The sequence below is a fragment of the Argopecten irradians genome, chromosome 6, assembly GCF_041381155.1.
Source record: "Argopecten irradians isolate NY chromosome 6, Ai_NY, whole genome shotgun sequence".
NCBI classification, from domain to species: Eukaryota; Metazoa; Mollusca; class Bivalvia; order Pectinida; family Pectinidae; genus Argopecten; species Argopecten irradians.
This window is the reverse complement of record NC_091139.1, coordinates 5,951,584-5,969,899: the sequence shown is the minus strand read 5'-3', so window position 1 is coordinate 5,969,899 and position 18,316 is coordinate 5,951,584. Positions and strand designations below refer to the sequence as shown.

At 37.0% G+C, this 18,316-nt stretch overlaps 1 protein-coding gene across 1 annotated transcript in view; it reads right to left on the bottom strand.

Annotated features, from left to right (window-relative positions):
• Positions 1–1,474: 1,474 nt before the first annotated feature.
• The window catches only part of LOC138324794 (multiple PDZ domain protein-like), a 179,374-nt gene continuing 162,532 nt past the window's right edge, over positions 1,475–18,316 (bottom strand). The window contains 5 exon segments of the mRNA XM_069269944.1: positions 1,475–2,508; positions 2,943–3,072; positions 3,956–4,067; positions 4,811–4,983; positions 17,811–17,955. Of these exon segments, the coding sequence (XP_069126045.1) occupies positions 2,232–2,508; positions 2,943–3,072; positions 3,956–4,067; positions 4,811–4,983; positions 17,811–17,955 (837 nt within the window). The 3' untranslated portion in view covers positions 1,475–2,231.

Genomic DNA, 18,316 nt, shown 5'->3' with positions numbered 1-18,316 from the left:
CACAAATATCCAGTACAAATTGCATAATTGTTCAGCGAGAGCTAAGCCTACCGTCACCACAACCTTACTTTCTCCAGTTTCTGTACAATACACTTCATATTTTAACACAGTACATAATACATTATCATAATCAACAACTGTTTTCTTTAGTTTTGTAAGATGTAATACATTTTTGTAAATCAATTTATTTTCACAATTAATAAAGGTATGGATTTTTGCGTAATTTTGGTGAGAACTCAAAACACCAAATCAAAAGTTACACAAATAATTGCATGAAACGTACAATTTACCATATAGCCAGTTGTTTTCGCGGACCAACATTTTCGTGATTTGATCTAAAAACGAGAAAATCCAATTTTAGCAGTTTAAAATTTCCTGATATGGATTTAGGGGTATATATTGTTCAACTACCAGGTATATTTCTCAATATTTCGCGGATAAAATTTCGGCGATCATAACAACATCCGCGAAATCGTGAAAATATCCTACCATTGAAAATATCTGGCTATACAGTATGGAACATGAATGCATCGTTTGTCATGAATATGTTGGGGGAAAAAAACCCGATATGAAATATTGTAAATGTGAAAACAACTTTGTTTACAGTAATATATAATCTGTATCATAATCATTTATCAACAACAATATTTCAAAGCATAATTTAAACAGAATATCATTTGATGTAGGCATACATGTACAAAAGCACTGAGTGTACAATTGAACCTTGTTTATCTCGAAGAATTTGAAGCGTATTGTTGGTCAGAACAAAATGTATAAAACTACATTGTTTGTCAGATCATTCAAACTTTTGCCATGATCCAGCCGACAACAAGAATTGATTCTATAAAGAACTTATTTTCCTCCCTTTAATTGACCTTGACATTGATACCCATCTTTTTTCTGATATTGTATATTACGTACGAACATTAAAAATATTTTTAAATGAAAAACATATGATAAACCAAATTATGATTTAACCATGACAATTGTGCCAAATCATGGATGAATTGAGCTGTGAGGGAAAGTTACATACCAGTATGTTGTAGCTGCAATATTGTAGTTCTAAAGACTTGTGGACAAATATACTGATGTATTTAGAGCTACCATTGGTTCCCATCACTGCTAGTGGAGCACATTAAATATTTTACAAACTAATTATGTGATTTACACAACTGTATTTATTTTATTGGACCAGTTTCATACCCTTACTACTGGTAACTAGGTGATGTAAACAAGAGCTGCTGGAGAACAGCAAAGCTCGCCTATTCAGAAGAACATGGCAATATGACAAATTAACAGACTCAAAAAATCCCTAAAGGGCCCCAAATTGGTTGTATTATCACGTTCAGCATCCATACACATTAGGAAAATAAAATCATAAACATTTATGATGACTTAAGCTTAAACAATTGAGGAAACAGAAACTTGCTCAAAAACTTTAACGTGAAATGGGACGCCAACGCTGACGCCGTGAAATGGATTCTTCGAATAGGCGAGCTAAAAAAGGTTAAAATCACAGCCAGACACTTATATTTGTTTTACATTCAAGTATGGCTATCTTTTCAACAGAAAAATTGCACAGCAATAATACGGATTGTGGACGTCTTGTGAGTGGTAATAACGGTAGATATTAAGAGCATTTGAACTTGTTTTCTTTAAGCAAAAATGATAAATACATGCATCTAAACGTAGAAAACAACTTGAAATCTAAAAATAACAGACTATTGTACCAGTGATTCAATGGGGCATTGGTCCACTAGAGTCATATGGAAACCGTTTCGAACATGTATATATTCATTCTACATGCCTAGTAGACAAATAGGGAGAATTTTATAAGCTTTAGTTTGATTTCTGTGAAACTGGTCATATGAATTGATCACACCAGTCTAAACACTTCATAAAGTTGTTTATCAATGTTTTAAAGATGAACGCTAAAATTTTGACAAAATACAATGATGTACAGAACAATGCATTTTAAATCCCATAGTCCTTTATACACAGGATAATGTCAGGTCGCCAGCCAACAGAAAACAGCACTATCCAAAATAAACGGATATGTGACGTTGTTCGCAGAATCTTTCCAGATTTGTTCCAATTTCACGAGATTTACATGACAGAAATCTCAAAGATCCCTGTAGTGAACATAGTACATGTATTATAGGAAGTCGAACTCGTCATACTTTTGATGTAAATAAAGGCTGAGCTAATATTCAGAAATATTTCTGGTGTTGCTATGAGGTCAGAATAGTCATCACAACATTCCCTTTGGCATTTTTGAGTTTTACGACCGCTTCTTCATGGCTGCAGCCTTCGAGGCTTTCACCGTTCACATTCAGGATCTGATCGCCTCGTTTGAGATTTCCGTCCTCAGCAGCAGCACCTTTTGCGAAAACGTTTTTGACATAGATAGGAAGGTCACCATGTGGACTACCATGGCCACCCACGATAGAGAACCCAAGTCCGTCGCCTCCACGAACTAGTGTGATGACCTTCTGCTGAGGTGGAGCTCTGTCAAAACAGTAAACATATACATGTAACGATTTATCAAAAGAGCGATAAAAAGTCATCCCTTTGTGGTTTGTATTGTATCTATTCCATCTTTGCACAATACAGAGTTAGCTCTCTAGCAAGAAGGTATCAATTGTGAAGTCATTATTTTCTATCGCAATTCGTGTCGTTTTCTCCAAAATTATGACATTACGCTTGCAAAAACATGACGTTATAACTTTCTAATATGCAAATACAGAATAAAATACTCTACTTGTTTTAGAGCAGAACCTATTCTTGAAAATAAAAGGTGAAAAGTTTTCCTGAAATGAACCCTTCCAAAAAATTTTATTTTTTACTAGACAATAACAGAAGTTTATTAAAAAAGAACTTGGGAACTGTTATGTTTTCTGTTAGATGTTTGAATAGAGAATATTTTTTAAAAATATACTGACCCTTCTTCTTCCCCATCAAATACGTTGTCTGTAGATGTGGGTACAAGCTGGACATTAGCGATCTCCTGTGACATGTCCATGCTGACTTGACGAGAAGGGTGACCACTTACACTGACTCTCTTCTCCTCACCTGGAAATAAAAATAATTCTAGAGTTATTTCCCTTATAAAGTATCTTCATTTTAGTCAAACTCAATTTGAACTAGTCTATGAAGAGAAACATTAAGTCTCAGAATATCTTTGAGCTCATAGAAATTACAGCCTCCAGAAGCAGAAGAGCTACAAATTGAGTGATCAGAATTTTTAATCAGTAGAAGAGGGAAAACTGAGTATAGAACAGAAATATGTTAATTAAGGGATTTGTTTAAAACTTGTATTCCGTCTTTTCCATATTACAGAGGTAGCTCCCTTGCGGGTAGGTATCCATTGTGACTTCATTGTTTTGGGCACAATTTCACATCCTTTTCTCTGAAAAAGTATGGTATTATGCTTGCAAACACACACACCACAATCAATACCTACTCGCAAGGGCAGAAAACTCTGTAATATGCAAATACAAAATATGTGTTATCTCTCTTATAAATCAACTAGAAGTGATAGCCCCAACAAAGCAGAGGAATTATCTCCCCTTTATACAATTATAAGGGAGTTTCTCCCATAAAAATCATAAATGATTTAAATCCCTTCAGAATCACAATGGTACACACAGCCATTTACAACAGGTAGATTTTGAATTTCAACTAACATCAAGTGACCGCGGTGGCCAAGTGGTTTAGATGTTTTGACCTATGACCACCAGCCTTTGGGTTGCAAGTTCGAATACGAGGTGAGGCAGTTGCCCAGTACTGACCGCTGGTCAGTGGTTTTTCTCTCTGGGTGCTCCGGATTTCCTCCACCAACAAACCTGGCACGTCCTTACATGACCCTGGCTGTTAAAAGCATGTTAAACTACCCTGAACCAATTAAATCAATGACTTTAAAATCTACATAATGCTTATTGACAGTGCTACATACCATGTTGGACCTGCAATTTGACCACACCCGGCGACTTCAACAGCTGTACAACCTCGTCATGACTGAGACCGTCCGTGACCTGATCGTTGATCTGTAAAATCTTATCGCCAATCTACAATAAATAACATGATAAAATTAAAACCCATACTACAGGTGCAAGTTGCAGGAATTTACACCGATATACTGACAGTGTTTGTTATAAAACTTTATAGCTGTGAGGTCAGCAGTAAGATCACCTAAAGTCATTTAATAGTTCCAACTTGACATATGTGACAATGCGTAATGTTCATTAAATATTATCATGCTTCTGACAGACATGTTCCAAACGATGAGTCAAGAGCTATCATGTTACGACCTCTATAGCCCCTTATAGGGGTTAATAACTTTATCGTGGTGTAATATACATGGCTGCTATTGTTATGGCTGTAAATGGTACAATACTGTATGTAATATGAAACAAAACAAAGGTCTTTAGTACAATTAAGTCTTGTTATCAGATACTGACCCCCTATAAAGCCATCACCTATAGGAATATAGGATCATTATCCAGGTCACCTGACCGTCTATAAATCTTTATATTGACCCTTTATGGTTTTATTCTGTCTTTGAATATTACAGAGTTACTTCCCTTGCGGGTAGGTACCCATTGTGACGTCATTATTTTGTGAAAGAAATTCACATTGTTTTCCTCTGAAAATATGATGTGTAATATGAAAGTCACAATCAATACAAGGATAAGTCTGTAATATGAAAGGTCAAAATAGGGGTTTAGTAACTGAGTTTATAATTAATATAATTGTATTTCTCCTACATGAACAATATTATAACAACAAAGACACATGGACTGATATCTACCTTCAACTTATGACTTTTTTCTGCTGGTCCACCCGGCGTCATGTTTGCTATCATAACTGCCACGTCCCCGATAGAGCTGCCGATTCCGCCGGCGATGCTGAGACCCAGGGATCCAGCCGCATCATGTTGGAGTTCTACTACTCGTATGTGGGAGCTAATGTCTTCACTGAGGCCTGAAACAGAGAAGTCACAAGAATAAAGGAATGAAATCTAGTGGAAACAGAAAAACACATTTACTATACAGTATTCCTTTCTATATCACATTGTATTATTCCTTTTTTATATTGTATATATATTATATTGTCTCCTTTCTTAATTTTGTATGTCACAATATAATGCACTACTTTTAATGTCATATTTCACATTGCACTCCCCTTTATATCATGTCACATTACATTCCCCTGTTTATCATGTCACATTACACTCCCCTTTATATCATGTCACATAACACTTCTTTTTATATCATGTCACAATGTAATGTACTTCTTTTAATGTCATATTTCACATTGCACTCCCCTTTATATCATGTAACATTAGAATCCCCTTTTTATCATATCACATTACACTCCCCATAATATCATACAATATTACACTTCCTTTTATATCATGTCAAAATGTAATGTACTTCTTTTAATGTCATATGTCACATTACACTCCCTTTTATATCATGTCATATTACGCTCCCCTTGATATTATGTCAGATTACACTTCACTTAATATCATGTCACATTTACTCCCCTTAATATCATGTCACATAACACTTCCATTTATATCATGTCAGATTACACTCCCCTTCATATCATGGCACATTACACTTCAATTTTTATCATATATCACATTACACTCCCCTTTATATCATGTCACATTAGACTCCCTTAATATAACATCACATAGCATTCCCCTTTATATCATATCACATTAGAAACCCCTACATATCATGCCAGATTACACTCCCCTTTATATCATATCACATTACACTCCTCCTTATATCTTGTCACATTACATTCTATTATATTCTTATTGAAAACAGTACACTCATTTAGCTCTGAGGAAGTTCTCATGCAGTAATTTGAAGTATAACTTACATAATAATTCAATGTGAAAAGCCGCATCAATAATTTTAGAATGGTGTTCAAATAATCCAATATGAAAATGCTAATTATACAATCAATTAAAATGATGATGGTTTAGTAACCTTGTCTCTTAAAGTGACACTCGTATCACAGTAAACTGAAGAAACTGGAATAAATTCTGAATAAATTGTCTGGCGAACAAGTACAGATTTCAATATAATTTTCCAAGTTGTCTATAATTCTGGTTGCCAGAAGTCGGATTTTAACTTTCGTCCATCATGATACAACTTCTGCAGGCAATTAAGGTTGAAATTGTCCAGCAGGGCCCCATATTATGTCCATCAAGATTTCTACAGTCAATCATGAATCTGCATGTCTGACGGGGTGTCACTGTATGTCTGATACATTAAAGATGAATTAAAGAATAACAAAATCTAAAAATAACTTAATTAAGTGTGATTTTTATTACTGCTTGAATGCATTTGTAGAATAAAAAAATCAATTGTTTTAACTTTACATAAAATTCCATAAATTAACATCACAAATAACGACCATGAAAACACTTCATGAATAGAAACATGAAACTTTACATAAAGACTGCATACTAACTGAATCTCAACTTAAAGTTTTACCATATCTATAACATACAGATGTGTACATAACTGTTATCTTGGTATTCTCATGGGAAATAATGGTAATACATGAACAACTAATGTCAATCTATAGGAATCACTTAATTTCGGATTTAAACCGACCGAGATGTGAAATGAAATAGTTAGTGGTTAATTATCAAGAATTCTTCACCACAAAGGCTGAATCGTAAGTAAGGTTTGATATTTCTTTATAACTCATTCACCCCTGAAGACACATTTGGGCTCTTCTTAATCAAAGACTAGACCAGTCTATTATAAAATTTCAGGGGTGAATAATTTATCATATAGCCATGTGACACTGCGGGAATACTATGACTTATCTAGGAGTCAACATTACAGTGATATTGAAGAAATATAAGGTATAGATAACAACAACATATTTATAACAACAGCTGCATAATTAATTTACACTAATTAGCATAGTTAATTGGTCTAGTGCTATCCTCATTGTTGATTGTTTTTGTAACAGTTCATATATGAATCATCAAACAATACTTTCACTTATTTTCTTCAGGCAACAGTTTTTGATATCGAGCAACTATACAACAGACAACAAAGGGGGATCACTCTTACTTGTAAAATTATAATATTCGACACAAATGAATTTTTTCCTCTATTTCACATTTCCATGCTTTCTTTTTGGACAAAAATTCAAGGAAAACATTGTCAGCAACATTCACACATCACATAGACTTCCATGCATTTTCTATAGCAGAATTATTAAGACCTGAATCTGATTATCATTATCCTAAAACTTAATAGGATAAATGTCCTATAGAGAACTGATCTGTCATTTCTCAGTCTATCTGGATGATTTCCCTTGATCCAATTCTTAGAGTTACTTCCCTCGAATATCATTATCCTATAGAGTACTGATCAGTCTTTTTTCAGTCTATCTGGAATATATCCTTTGATCCAATTCTTAGAGTTACTTCCTTTGAATGTCATATCGTCCTACAGAGCACTGATCTGTTATTTCTAAGTCTATTTGGATCCAATTCTAAGAGTTACTTCCCTTGATTATCATCATCCTTCAGTGTACTACTCAGTCTATGATCTCGATCTGGTTTATTTCCCTTATATATGTAACATATTTTCTCATCCTTAAGTTATGTCTCTTTAACCTATTCCTATCTGATTTATTTCCCTTACTTCTCATCCTAGTTTGTCACCTTCAATCCCAACCTAGTGATGTCCCTTGACTCAGAGTTATGTCCCTTGATTACAATCCTAATTTGTCACTTTGTTCCACTCTGTACATGTAGTTATGCCCCTTTATGTTCACCATATATGGTCATGTGCCTGGTTTTGCCATTGTTTAGCCAAAGCCTTAACTCATTCATCCCTGAAATTCCATAATGGACTGGTCTAGACTTTGATTTAGAAGAGTCTAAATGTGTTTTCAGGGGTGAATGAGTTAATTCTATTCTAGTTGTTCCCCTAGCTCACATTCACTATTAGCTATATGGCCCTTTATTCATGACATTTCGTTATCCAAAACGTCATAAAAGCTTTTCATTTTTTTTTTGCTTTCCAGGGTGCATTCATTAAAAGAAGACAATTTTTTTTGGGGCTGTTAGGTGTAAATGTAACAAAAAACCAGATTAATGTGGAGTAACGATGCAAAGTACCAAAAGAGATGTAAATACAGTAATTATGTATGTCATGTATACAATATCCGGAGAGTTTTAGTTTAACACAACACATTCATGCTTCAGGCATGTCCAAAACAACTAAAAAGAAACGAAACGTCTCCATGCACCAGTCGATACCATAATGGCCCAAATCATGAGGATGTCAGCATACTGATAGGAGTACATTTATATTGACAACTGAGGATGGAGGGAGCATGCGGACAAAACGGCAGAAATTTTACAGTGTGATGTGAGTGTAGCCAACCGTATCAAGAAAATAATTCCAAGTACAATTATGTTTTCCTGAATAAGATAGACCAGATATGGCTGTATGCATATAAAAACATATAAAGAGCATTCTGGTAGTAGAAACTGATTATTATTTATTAGTATGGTGAATAACACTTTGAAACAGTTTTAGATACCAATACACAATATTTCAAATAATAGATCTGGACGATTCTTTTTGGATACATGTATAATCTGTCTATGTGTTCCCTAAAACGTCTGAGTATATTTGTCTGAAGCTGATACGGGGTTAGATACATATATGAACAAAATGTAAGTCAACATGTCTTTTTAGTGTTTTCTTTGTAGATTTATTGTGACGTATTTAAGGATTAACTTGAATAGATTTTTTATGTTATGGAGATATAACACAAAAATCTGAGTGTACTCTAAATAAACCGCGAAGCGGTTTATGATGAGAGTACACACAGATTTTTGTGTTATATCTCCATAACATAAAAAATCTATTCAAATTAATCCTTATAATTCAATTTACTAAAGATAATCTCTTCAATATTCAAAATTCATTATGGGACTCTTTTGTCTATGAAATCATTACGCCGTCATCTCAGCCAATCAGAAGCAACGTTATAAACGGCGACGCCATTTTTTCCTTTATGGGCTGATAAAGTAAATTTTTAAGCCAATGAAAATGCTCGTAACAAGCAAAATTGAATTATTTATAAATATGCTAATCTTCAACAAAAATACAACCTTTTAGTGCTTTGACAATTTTAATAGGAATTTTTTTTTAAATCCAAAAACTTATTAAAATTGATCGCTTTTGATGATAAGTTAACTCATTAACCTAACCCCCTTGAAATTCATAATGAACTGTTCCATCCTTTGAACTAGAGGATATTAAATGTGTGTACAGGGGTGAATATATCTTTGAGGGTATTATGACACCACAACTTGTGCTAAATTGGTCTGTGAAACTGAGCCTATCTCGATTTGCCCTAGCTCTTTTACTTCCAGAATATAACTTCCATTCACTCGATTGTAACTCTTTTACTTCTGGAAGCTGTTCTTAGAAGAGCGCAAATCGAGTTGAGCTTTGGGGACACTGTGTATGGTACAAATATTCCTGTGATTATCATTCATAGTAAGTCACCTACTCATCCCTAAAAGTTTATAATGGACTATTCAAGTCTTTGAATTAGATGAGTTCAAAAGAGATTTTAGAGGTGAATGAACTATGGGTGAACTTTTCATGTGATATTTCAATTTAATGACTTTTTGAGTTTAGTCTAATTTTTTTTTTTTTAATTTTGGAGGGATTCAGTAGAATAGTTTTAAGAGCATGCAAATTAATGTACACATTAAGATCAATATACGAAGGTATATATATATAGATAAATGCTTTTGCAACATATTGTCATAATTCACATGCAGTATCCATAGTAACTTACAACACTCCTTCAGCCACCGTCCTGGTTACGTTTGGTAACCTAAATTCCTTATCATATTTCGTATTAAAATGCTGTGTTACGTACTAGTTACGAAATAAATGACAGGTTTTTGCAACGTACAGTGTAACTTATGTTGATAGTACTAATATGATTTCTAGGGCAGATATATATACCAATAGACAAAGAATAGGAACAATGTCTTGAAAAATGTTAACAAAATGAAAAAAAAATAAACATATAAAATTCATAAATAATCTGAACAGAATAGTATTGTACAATATGACATTCATTTCACAACCGTTTTTGATGTTTAATAAGTGTCTCCTAACGTTGGACTAATGACTGCATATGTTTCTAAATATTCTATCATACATTTACTGAAAAAATACGAAAACATTTATGCAAGACCCTAGATATTAACAGTTTCAGAAATTAATCCTGATTATTAATCTGTTAGTTTGTTCTTGTATTAAAATCACGATCATGAAAGTTCTTTCTTCATATGACTTACAAAAACAAAAAAAACAAAAAAAAAATTGAAATGAGAATCTAATGACAAGTTAATTAATATAAATGCCTCTAAATGCTAGGAAAATTTCATATCTTCAGCACAAGATCAAATTTCATAAAAATTAAAGGAAATAATTAACTCTTTTTTTTGTCTCACAGTTGTTATTTGTTAAATATTGCACTTAAACAAAAACGACAGAAAGATATCCAATGTTGTGAAATCCAAACATAATTATTGCAAAATTAAAGAAAATTACTATTTCCATTTTTTTTCTGGGTTTCATTATTTTCAAATAAGAAAACATTTCTGTATTTCATAAATATGAAAATTGAATCTAAACATTTGCAGCCATTTTTTATATATAGATTTATTAAACTGAAGTATTAATTAATACAGAACTATTATATAACAAGATATATATATACAAACACCTTTGACTTTGGAATGAATACTTGGAGTATCAAACACAACACAGAAACCTTTAATATCCATATATACATGTACACGAAATTACCATGTAAAATATTCCATCTTTGCATATTACAGAGTTAGCTCCCTTGCGGGTAGGTATCGACTGTTACGTCATTATTTTGTGAGGGCAATTCACGTCGTTTTACCAAAACATATGACGTTACGCTCTCAAACACATGATGACACAATCAATACCTACCTCCAAGGGCAGAAAACTCTGACCACACACAATTGTCTATGGTAAGCAGTATTAACTTAAAAAGCACCAAAACAGAATGAAGACTCCCTGTAGGATTTGTACAGTGTACCCACTCATAAAACTATTAAGTTTGATTCCCATTAAAAACAAACACTTAACTTGTATAAAACTGTCATATTATTATTTGTTTTCAGAATTTTAATGTACCACAGGTAAAGAAAAAAAGAAAATGATATGCACTTAAAATACTAAATTTCTTTCAATGCTCCACAGGTAAATAAAAAAAGAAAAATATTATGTAAAATATTAATTTCATTGTTAAAACTGAGTTTAGATGAGATATACAAATTAAAAATTTAATTTTAGTCATTTGTATTTCTTATAAATGAATATGCAAAATGGATAAACTAGCTATCACTTAGGAACTGGGAAAACTGCTCCATCATAATTAAAGTACTGTTGTATTGTCATTGCGGTGAACTGATTAAAATCAAAAACATTGTACCACAATTTGGTGACATGTTGATGTCCATTACAAGTGTTCCCATGAATCAGACACTATGTTTAAACGTTCAAATGACTCAGACACCGTTTGAAACGGTGTTGGTTGGAGGTAATGTCTGTTCAACACAACGGGGTGTCAGGTGACCAAGCAGCCAATAACACCATATTTGGGCAATCACAACTTTGGTGTTGATGAGTGAGAATTAACTCGAATGCAGAGATTGGTCAATAAAAGTAATATGCCATGAGTGTGTTTATTTATAGTATCTAGGGTATAGTGAGCATGAAACAAAATGTCAAGCAACCAAATATAACCAGGTTCTAGTAGCTTTTTGAGGAAGGCAGACCTGTCAAGAGAGAAAGAAGACCGTTAAATCCTAATAGACAACTTGTCTACAAAATACAGTTACTCACCTTATATCAAGTTAACAGGCAGTTTTATAGACCTTATTATTTCTGCCTTGATCACCAGTAAGAGTTTGGATCACATCATAATAAAATTGCTTTCATTGATTATGATTATCTAGAATGTCATTGTTTTGTAACAGGAAACAGGCCGCTTGGAAATCTCTTTTGTATATATTGGAAAGTGTTCATATGTTAAAGCAGAGAAAAGAAAGGCATATATGGTTGTCATGTTGTCTAAATGTTATCTAATGATTTATGACAATGCTTTATTTATATGGAGGAAATTGATTATTATGATTATAGGGAAGTTTTAATGTGTGAATATTTGTGAGTGGAAACAAAGGGAGAGAGCATTACATGGCCAACATCAAAAATAAAGGAAAGAAATTATAATGCTAAAGTTTTAGCCTCATCTATCTCATGTTAAGGTAAAAGTGGATGTGCTCATCAACAAAGTCCTCCTTTAATGCAAATATAATGATAAACTTTACAATTGACGATTATAATACTTAGGGTGGAATTGGACTTCCTTACAATTTGATCCCTTCCATTTTATAAAAGGCAAAAAAGGTTTTTGAACATAACTTAAAAAAGATTTCTTTCATGTACTAAGCTGATTTAGACATGGATACACAGCATGGTAGAGGACCAATGTTGATGAGGAAGTATTGGTGTGACGTTAGTGTGAGGGAATGGCTGGACATGATCACTGTCATAGTGTGAGGGAATAGCTGGACATGACCACTGTCATAGTGTGAGGAAATGGCTGGACATGATCACTGTCATAGTGTGAGGGAATGGCTGGACATGATCACTGTCATAGTGTGAGGGAATGGCTGGACATGATCACTGTCATAGTGTGAGGGAATGGCTGGACATGACCACTGTCATAGTGTGAGGGAATGGCTGGACATGACCACTGTCATAGTGTGAGGGAATAGCTGGACATGACCACTGTCATAGTGTGAGGGAATGGCTGGACATGATCACTGTCATAGTGTGAGGGAATGGCTGGACATGATCACTGTCATAGTGTGAGGGAATGGCTGGACATGATCACTGTCATAGTGTGAGGAAATGGCTGGACATGATCACTGTCATAGTGTGAGGGAATGGCTGGACATGATCACTGTCATAGTGTGTCAATATCTTTAGATAGGATGTGATCACTGATGGAGTTTGTCTTATATACAATGGTATACGACTGGCACAGGACTGATCTTGTGACTGGTACAGGACTGGTCATGTGACTGGTACAGAACTGATCATGTGACTGGTACGGGGCTGATCGTGTGACTGGTACAGGACTGATCATGTGACAGGTACAGGACTGATCATGTGACTGGAACAGGACTGATCTTGTTACTGGTATAGGGTTGATCATGTGACTGGAATAGGGCTGATCATGTGACTTGTACAGAACTACTGATGTAACTGGTACAGGCCTGATCATGTGACTGGTACAGGGCTGATCATGTGACTGGTATAGGGCTGATCATGTGACTTTAATGTACAGAACTACTGATGTAACTGGTACAGGCCTAATCATGTGACTGGTACAGGACTGATCATGTGACTGGTACAGGACTGATCATATAACTGGTATAGGACTGATCATGTGACTGGTACAGGACTGATCATGTGACTGGTACAGGACTGATCATGTAACTGGTACAGGACTGATCATGTAACTGGTACAGGACTGATCATGTGACTGGTACAGGACTGATCATGTGACCGGTACAGGACTGATCTTGTGACTGGTATAGGCTGATCATGTGACGATCATGTACTGGTACAGGACTGATCATGTGACTGGTACAGGACTGATCATGTGACTGGTACAGGACTGATCATGTGACTGGTACAGGACTGATCATGTGACTGGTACAGGACTGATCATGTGACTGGTATCTGATCATGTGACTGGTACAGGACTGATCATGTGACTGGTACAGGACTGATCATGTGACTGGTACAGGACTGATCATGTGACTGGTACAGGACTGATCATGTGACTGGTACAGGACTGATCATGTGACTGGTACAGGACTGATCATGTGACTGGTACAGGACTGATCATGTGACTGGTATAGGGCTGATCATGTGACTGGTACAGGGCTGATCATGTGACTGGTACAGGACTGATCATGTGACTGGTACAGGACTGATCATGTGACTGGTACAGGACTGATCATGTGACTGGTACAGGACTGATCATGTGACTGGTACAGGACTGACCATGTGACTGGTACAGGACTGATCATGTGACTGGTACAGGACTGATCATGTGACTGGTACAGGACTGATCATGTGACTGGTACAGGACTGATCATGTGACTGGTACAGGGACTGATCATGTGACTGGTACATCATGTGACTGGTACTGATCATGTGACTGGTACAGGGACTGATCATGTGACTGGTACAGGACTGATCATGTGACTGGTACAGGACTGATCATGTGACTGGTATAGGCTGATCATGTGACTGGTACAGGACTGATCTTGTGACTGGTATAGGGCTGATCATGTGACTGGTATAGGGCTGATCATGTGACTGGTACAGGACTGATCATGTGACTGGTACAGGACTGATCATGTGACTGGTACAGGACTGATCATGTGACTGGTATAGGGCTGATCATGTGACTGGTACAGGACTGATCATGTGACTGGTACAGGACTGATCATGTGACTGGTACAGGACTGATCATGTGACTGGTACAGGGACTGATCATGTGACTGGTATAGGGTGATCATATGACTGGTACAGGACTGATCATGTGACTGGTACAGGACTGATCATGTGACTGATACAGGCTGATCATGTGACTGGTACAGGACTGATCATGTGACTGGTACAGGACTGATCATGTGACTGTGTACAGGACTGATCATGTGACTGGTATACAGGCTGATCATGTGACTGGTATCAGGACTGATCAGTGATGTACAGGACTGATCATGTGACTGGTACAGGACTGATCATGTGACTGGTACAGGATCATGTGACTGGTACAGGACTGTCATGTGACTAGTGTAAGGACTGATCATGTGACTGGTATGGGACTGATCATGTGACTGGTACAGGCTGATCATGTGACTGGTATAGGCTGATCATGTGACTGGTACAGGACTGATCATGTGACTGGTATCAGTGACTGATCATGTGACTGGTACAGGACTGATCATGTGACTGGTACAGGACTGATCATGTGACTGGTACGACAGGACTGATCATGTGACTGGTACAGGACTGATCATGTGACTGGTACAGGACTGATCATGTGACTGGTACAGGACTGATCATGTGACTGGTACAGGACTGATCATGTGACTAGGTACAGGATTGTGATCATGTGACTGGTACAGGACTGATCATGTGACTGGTAAGTGGACTGATCATGTGACTGGTACAGGACTGATCATGTGACTGGTACAGGACTGATCATGTGACTGGTATAGGACTGATCATGTGACTGGTACAGGGCTGATCATGTGACTGGTACAGGACTGATCATGTGACTGGTATAGGACTGATCATGTGACTGGTACAGGACTGATCATGTGACTGGTACAGGACTGATCATGTGACTGGTACAGGACTGATCATGTGACTGGTACAGGACTGATCATGTGACTGGTACAGGACTGATCATGTGACTGGTACAGGACTGATCATGTGACTGGTACAGGACTGATCATGTGACTGGTACAGGACTGATCATGTGACTGGTACAGGACTGATCATGTGACTGGTACAGGACTGATCATGTGACTGGTACAGGACTGATCATGTGACTGGTACAGGACTGATCATGTGACTGGTACAGGGCTGATCATGTGACTGGTACGGGACTTATCATGTGACTGGTATAGGACTGATCATGTGACTGGTATAGGGCTGATCATGTGACTGGTACAGGACTGATCTTGTGACTGGTATAGGGCTGATCATGTGACTGGTATAGGACTGATCATGTGACTGGTACAGGACTGATCATGTGACTGGTACAGGACTGATCATGTGACTGGTACAGGACTGATCATGTGACTGGTACAGGACTGATCATGTGACTGGTACAGGACTGATCATGTGACATGTGACTGTACAGGACTGATCATGTGACTGGTACAGGACTGATCATGTGACTGGTACAGGACTGATCATGTGACTGGTACAGGGACTGATCATGTGACTGGTACAGGACTGATCATGTGACTGGTACAGGACTGATCATGTGACTGGTAAGGACTGATATGTGACTGATACATGTGACTGATAGTGTGACAGGTACAGGACTGATCATGTGACTGGTACAGGACTGATCATGTGACTGGTACAGGACTGATCATGTGACTGGTACAGGACTGATCATGTGACTGGTACAGGACTGATCATGTGACTGGTACAGGACTGATCATGTGACTGGTACAGGACTGATCATGTGACTGGTACAGGACTGATCAGGTGACTGGTACAGGACTGATCATGTGACTGGTACAGGACTGATCATGTGACTGGTACAGGACTGATCATGTGACTGGTACAGGACTGATCATGTGACTGGTACAGGACTGATCATGTGACTGGTACAGGACTGACATGTGACTGGTACAGATGACTGATCATGTGACTGGTACATGATTGATCATGTACTGGTACAGGACTGATCATGTGACTGGTACAGGACTGATCATGTGACTGGTACAGGACTGATCATGTGACTGGTACAGGACTGATCATGTGACTGGTACAGGACTGATCATGTGACTGGTACAGGACTGATCATGTGACTGGTACAGGACTGATCATGTGATGGTACAGAGATGACTGGTATAGGACTGATCATGTGACTGGTACAGGACTGATCATGTGACTGGTACAGGACTGATCATGTGACTGGTACAGGACTGATCATGTGACTGGTACAGGACTGATCATGTGACTGGTACAGGACTGATCATGTGACTGGTACAGGACTGATCATGTGACTGGTACAGGACTGATCATGTGACTGGTACAGGACTGATCATGTGACTGGTACAGGACTGATCATGTGACTGGTACAGGACTGATCATGTGACTGGTACAGGACTGATCATGACTGGTACAGACTGATCATGTGACTGGTACAGGACTGATCATGTGACTGGTACAGGACTGATCATGTGACTGGTACAGGACTGATCATGTGACTGGTACAGGACTGATCATGTGACTGGTACAGGACTGATCATGTGACTGGTACAGGACTGATCATGTGACTGGTACAGGACTGACATGTGACTGGTACAGACTGATCATGTGACTGTACAGGACTGATCATGTGACTGGTACAGGACTGATCATGTGACTGGTACAGGACTGATCATGTGACTGGTACAGGACTGACATGTGACTGTACAGGTGATCATGTGATGGTAACTGGATAAGGTGATATATATGGTAAAGTACTCTGCATGTTACTAGTGTAGGACTGATCATGTGACTGATATGGGACTGATCATGTGAGTGTTACAGCACTGATCACGTGACTGGTATATATGACTGATCATGTGACTGGTACAGGACTGATCATGTGACTGGTACAGGACTGATCATGTGACTGGTACAGGACTGATCATGTGACTGGTACAGGACTGATCATGTGACTGGCACAGGACTGATCATGTGACTGGTACAGGAGTTGGTAAGACAGGGACTATCTAACATACAGGGAAGGATAAAGATTGAACAGGCTACAAACAGTGAATAAAGTTGGTGCACCAGGCTAATGGATGTATTGATATATAAAGAGAATGAAATAAAGCATTAATCAGCCACGCCCAAAACGTCTCTTACTTTTATTGTGTTTCCCTCTCGACTTGTTGCTAGCAGTGGATTCTGATTTCTTGAGAGCATTGCCCGAATTAGAGTTGCGTCTGGAGGAGGTACGTGAGCCAGCTTTAAGCCTGCCTACCGAGAGACTAATCTTTCCCATTGTTGTCTGTAAAACAATAAACATTTTATCTAACTGGATCCTATTGTGTTGCCACTTGAAGCAATCTCTACTAAGAAGGAACGGTATTGTTTTAATCTAAATTAGTTAACAAAGACCATATAAACCATGATTTTATGACAAAACCCTGAAAAACCGGTTTGTTTAACATGACAACAGAAGCTAATACTTATACTGCAAACCAATTATTTCTGTGTGCGAATAAATTATAGATATTTTGCATATAATCAGAAACCACTTAAATTAACCACAGCGAAAACACTTTGACCACAGATAAAGTTGAAGCATTCGACACAAAATCACAAAATAAAATCTCTGTGAAAATGTTGTTAGACAGGAAAATGTGGAA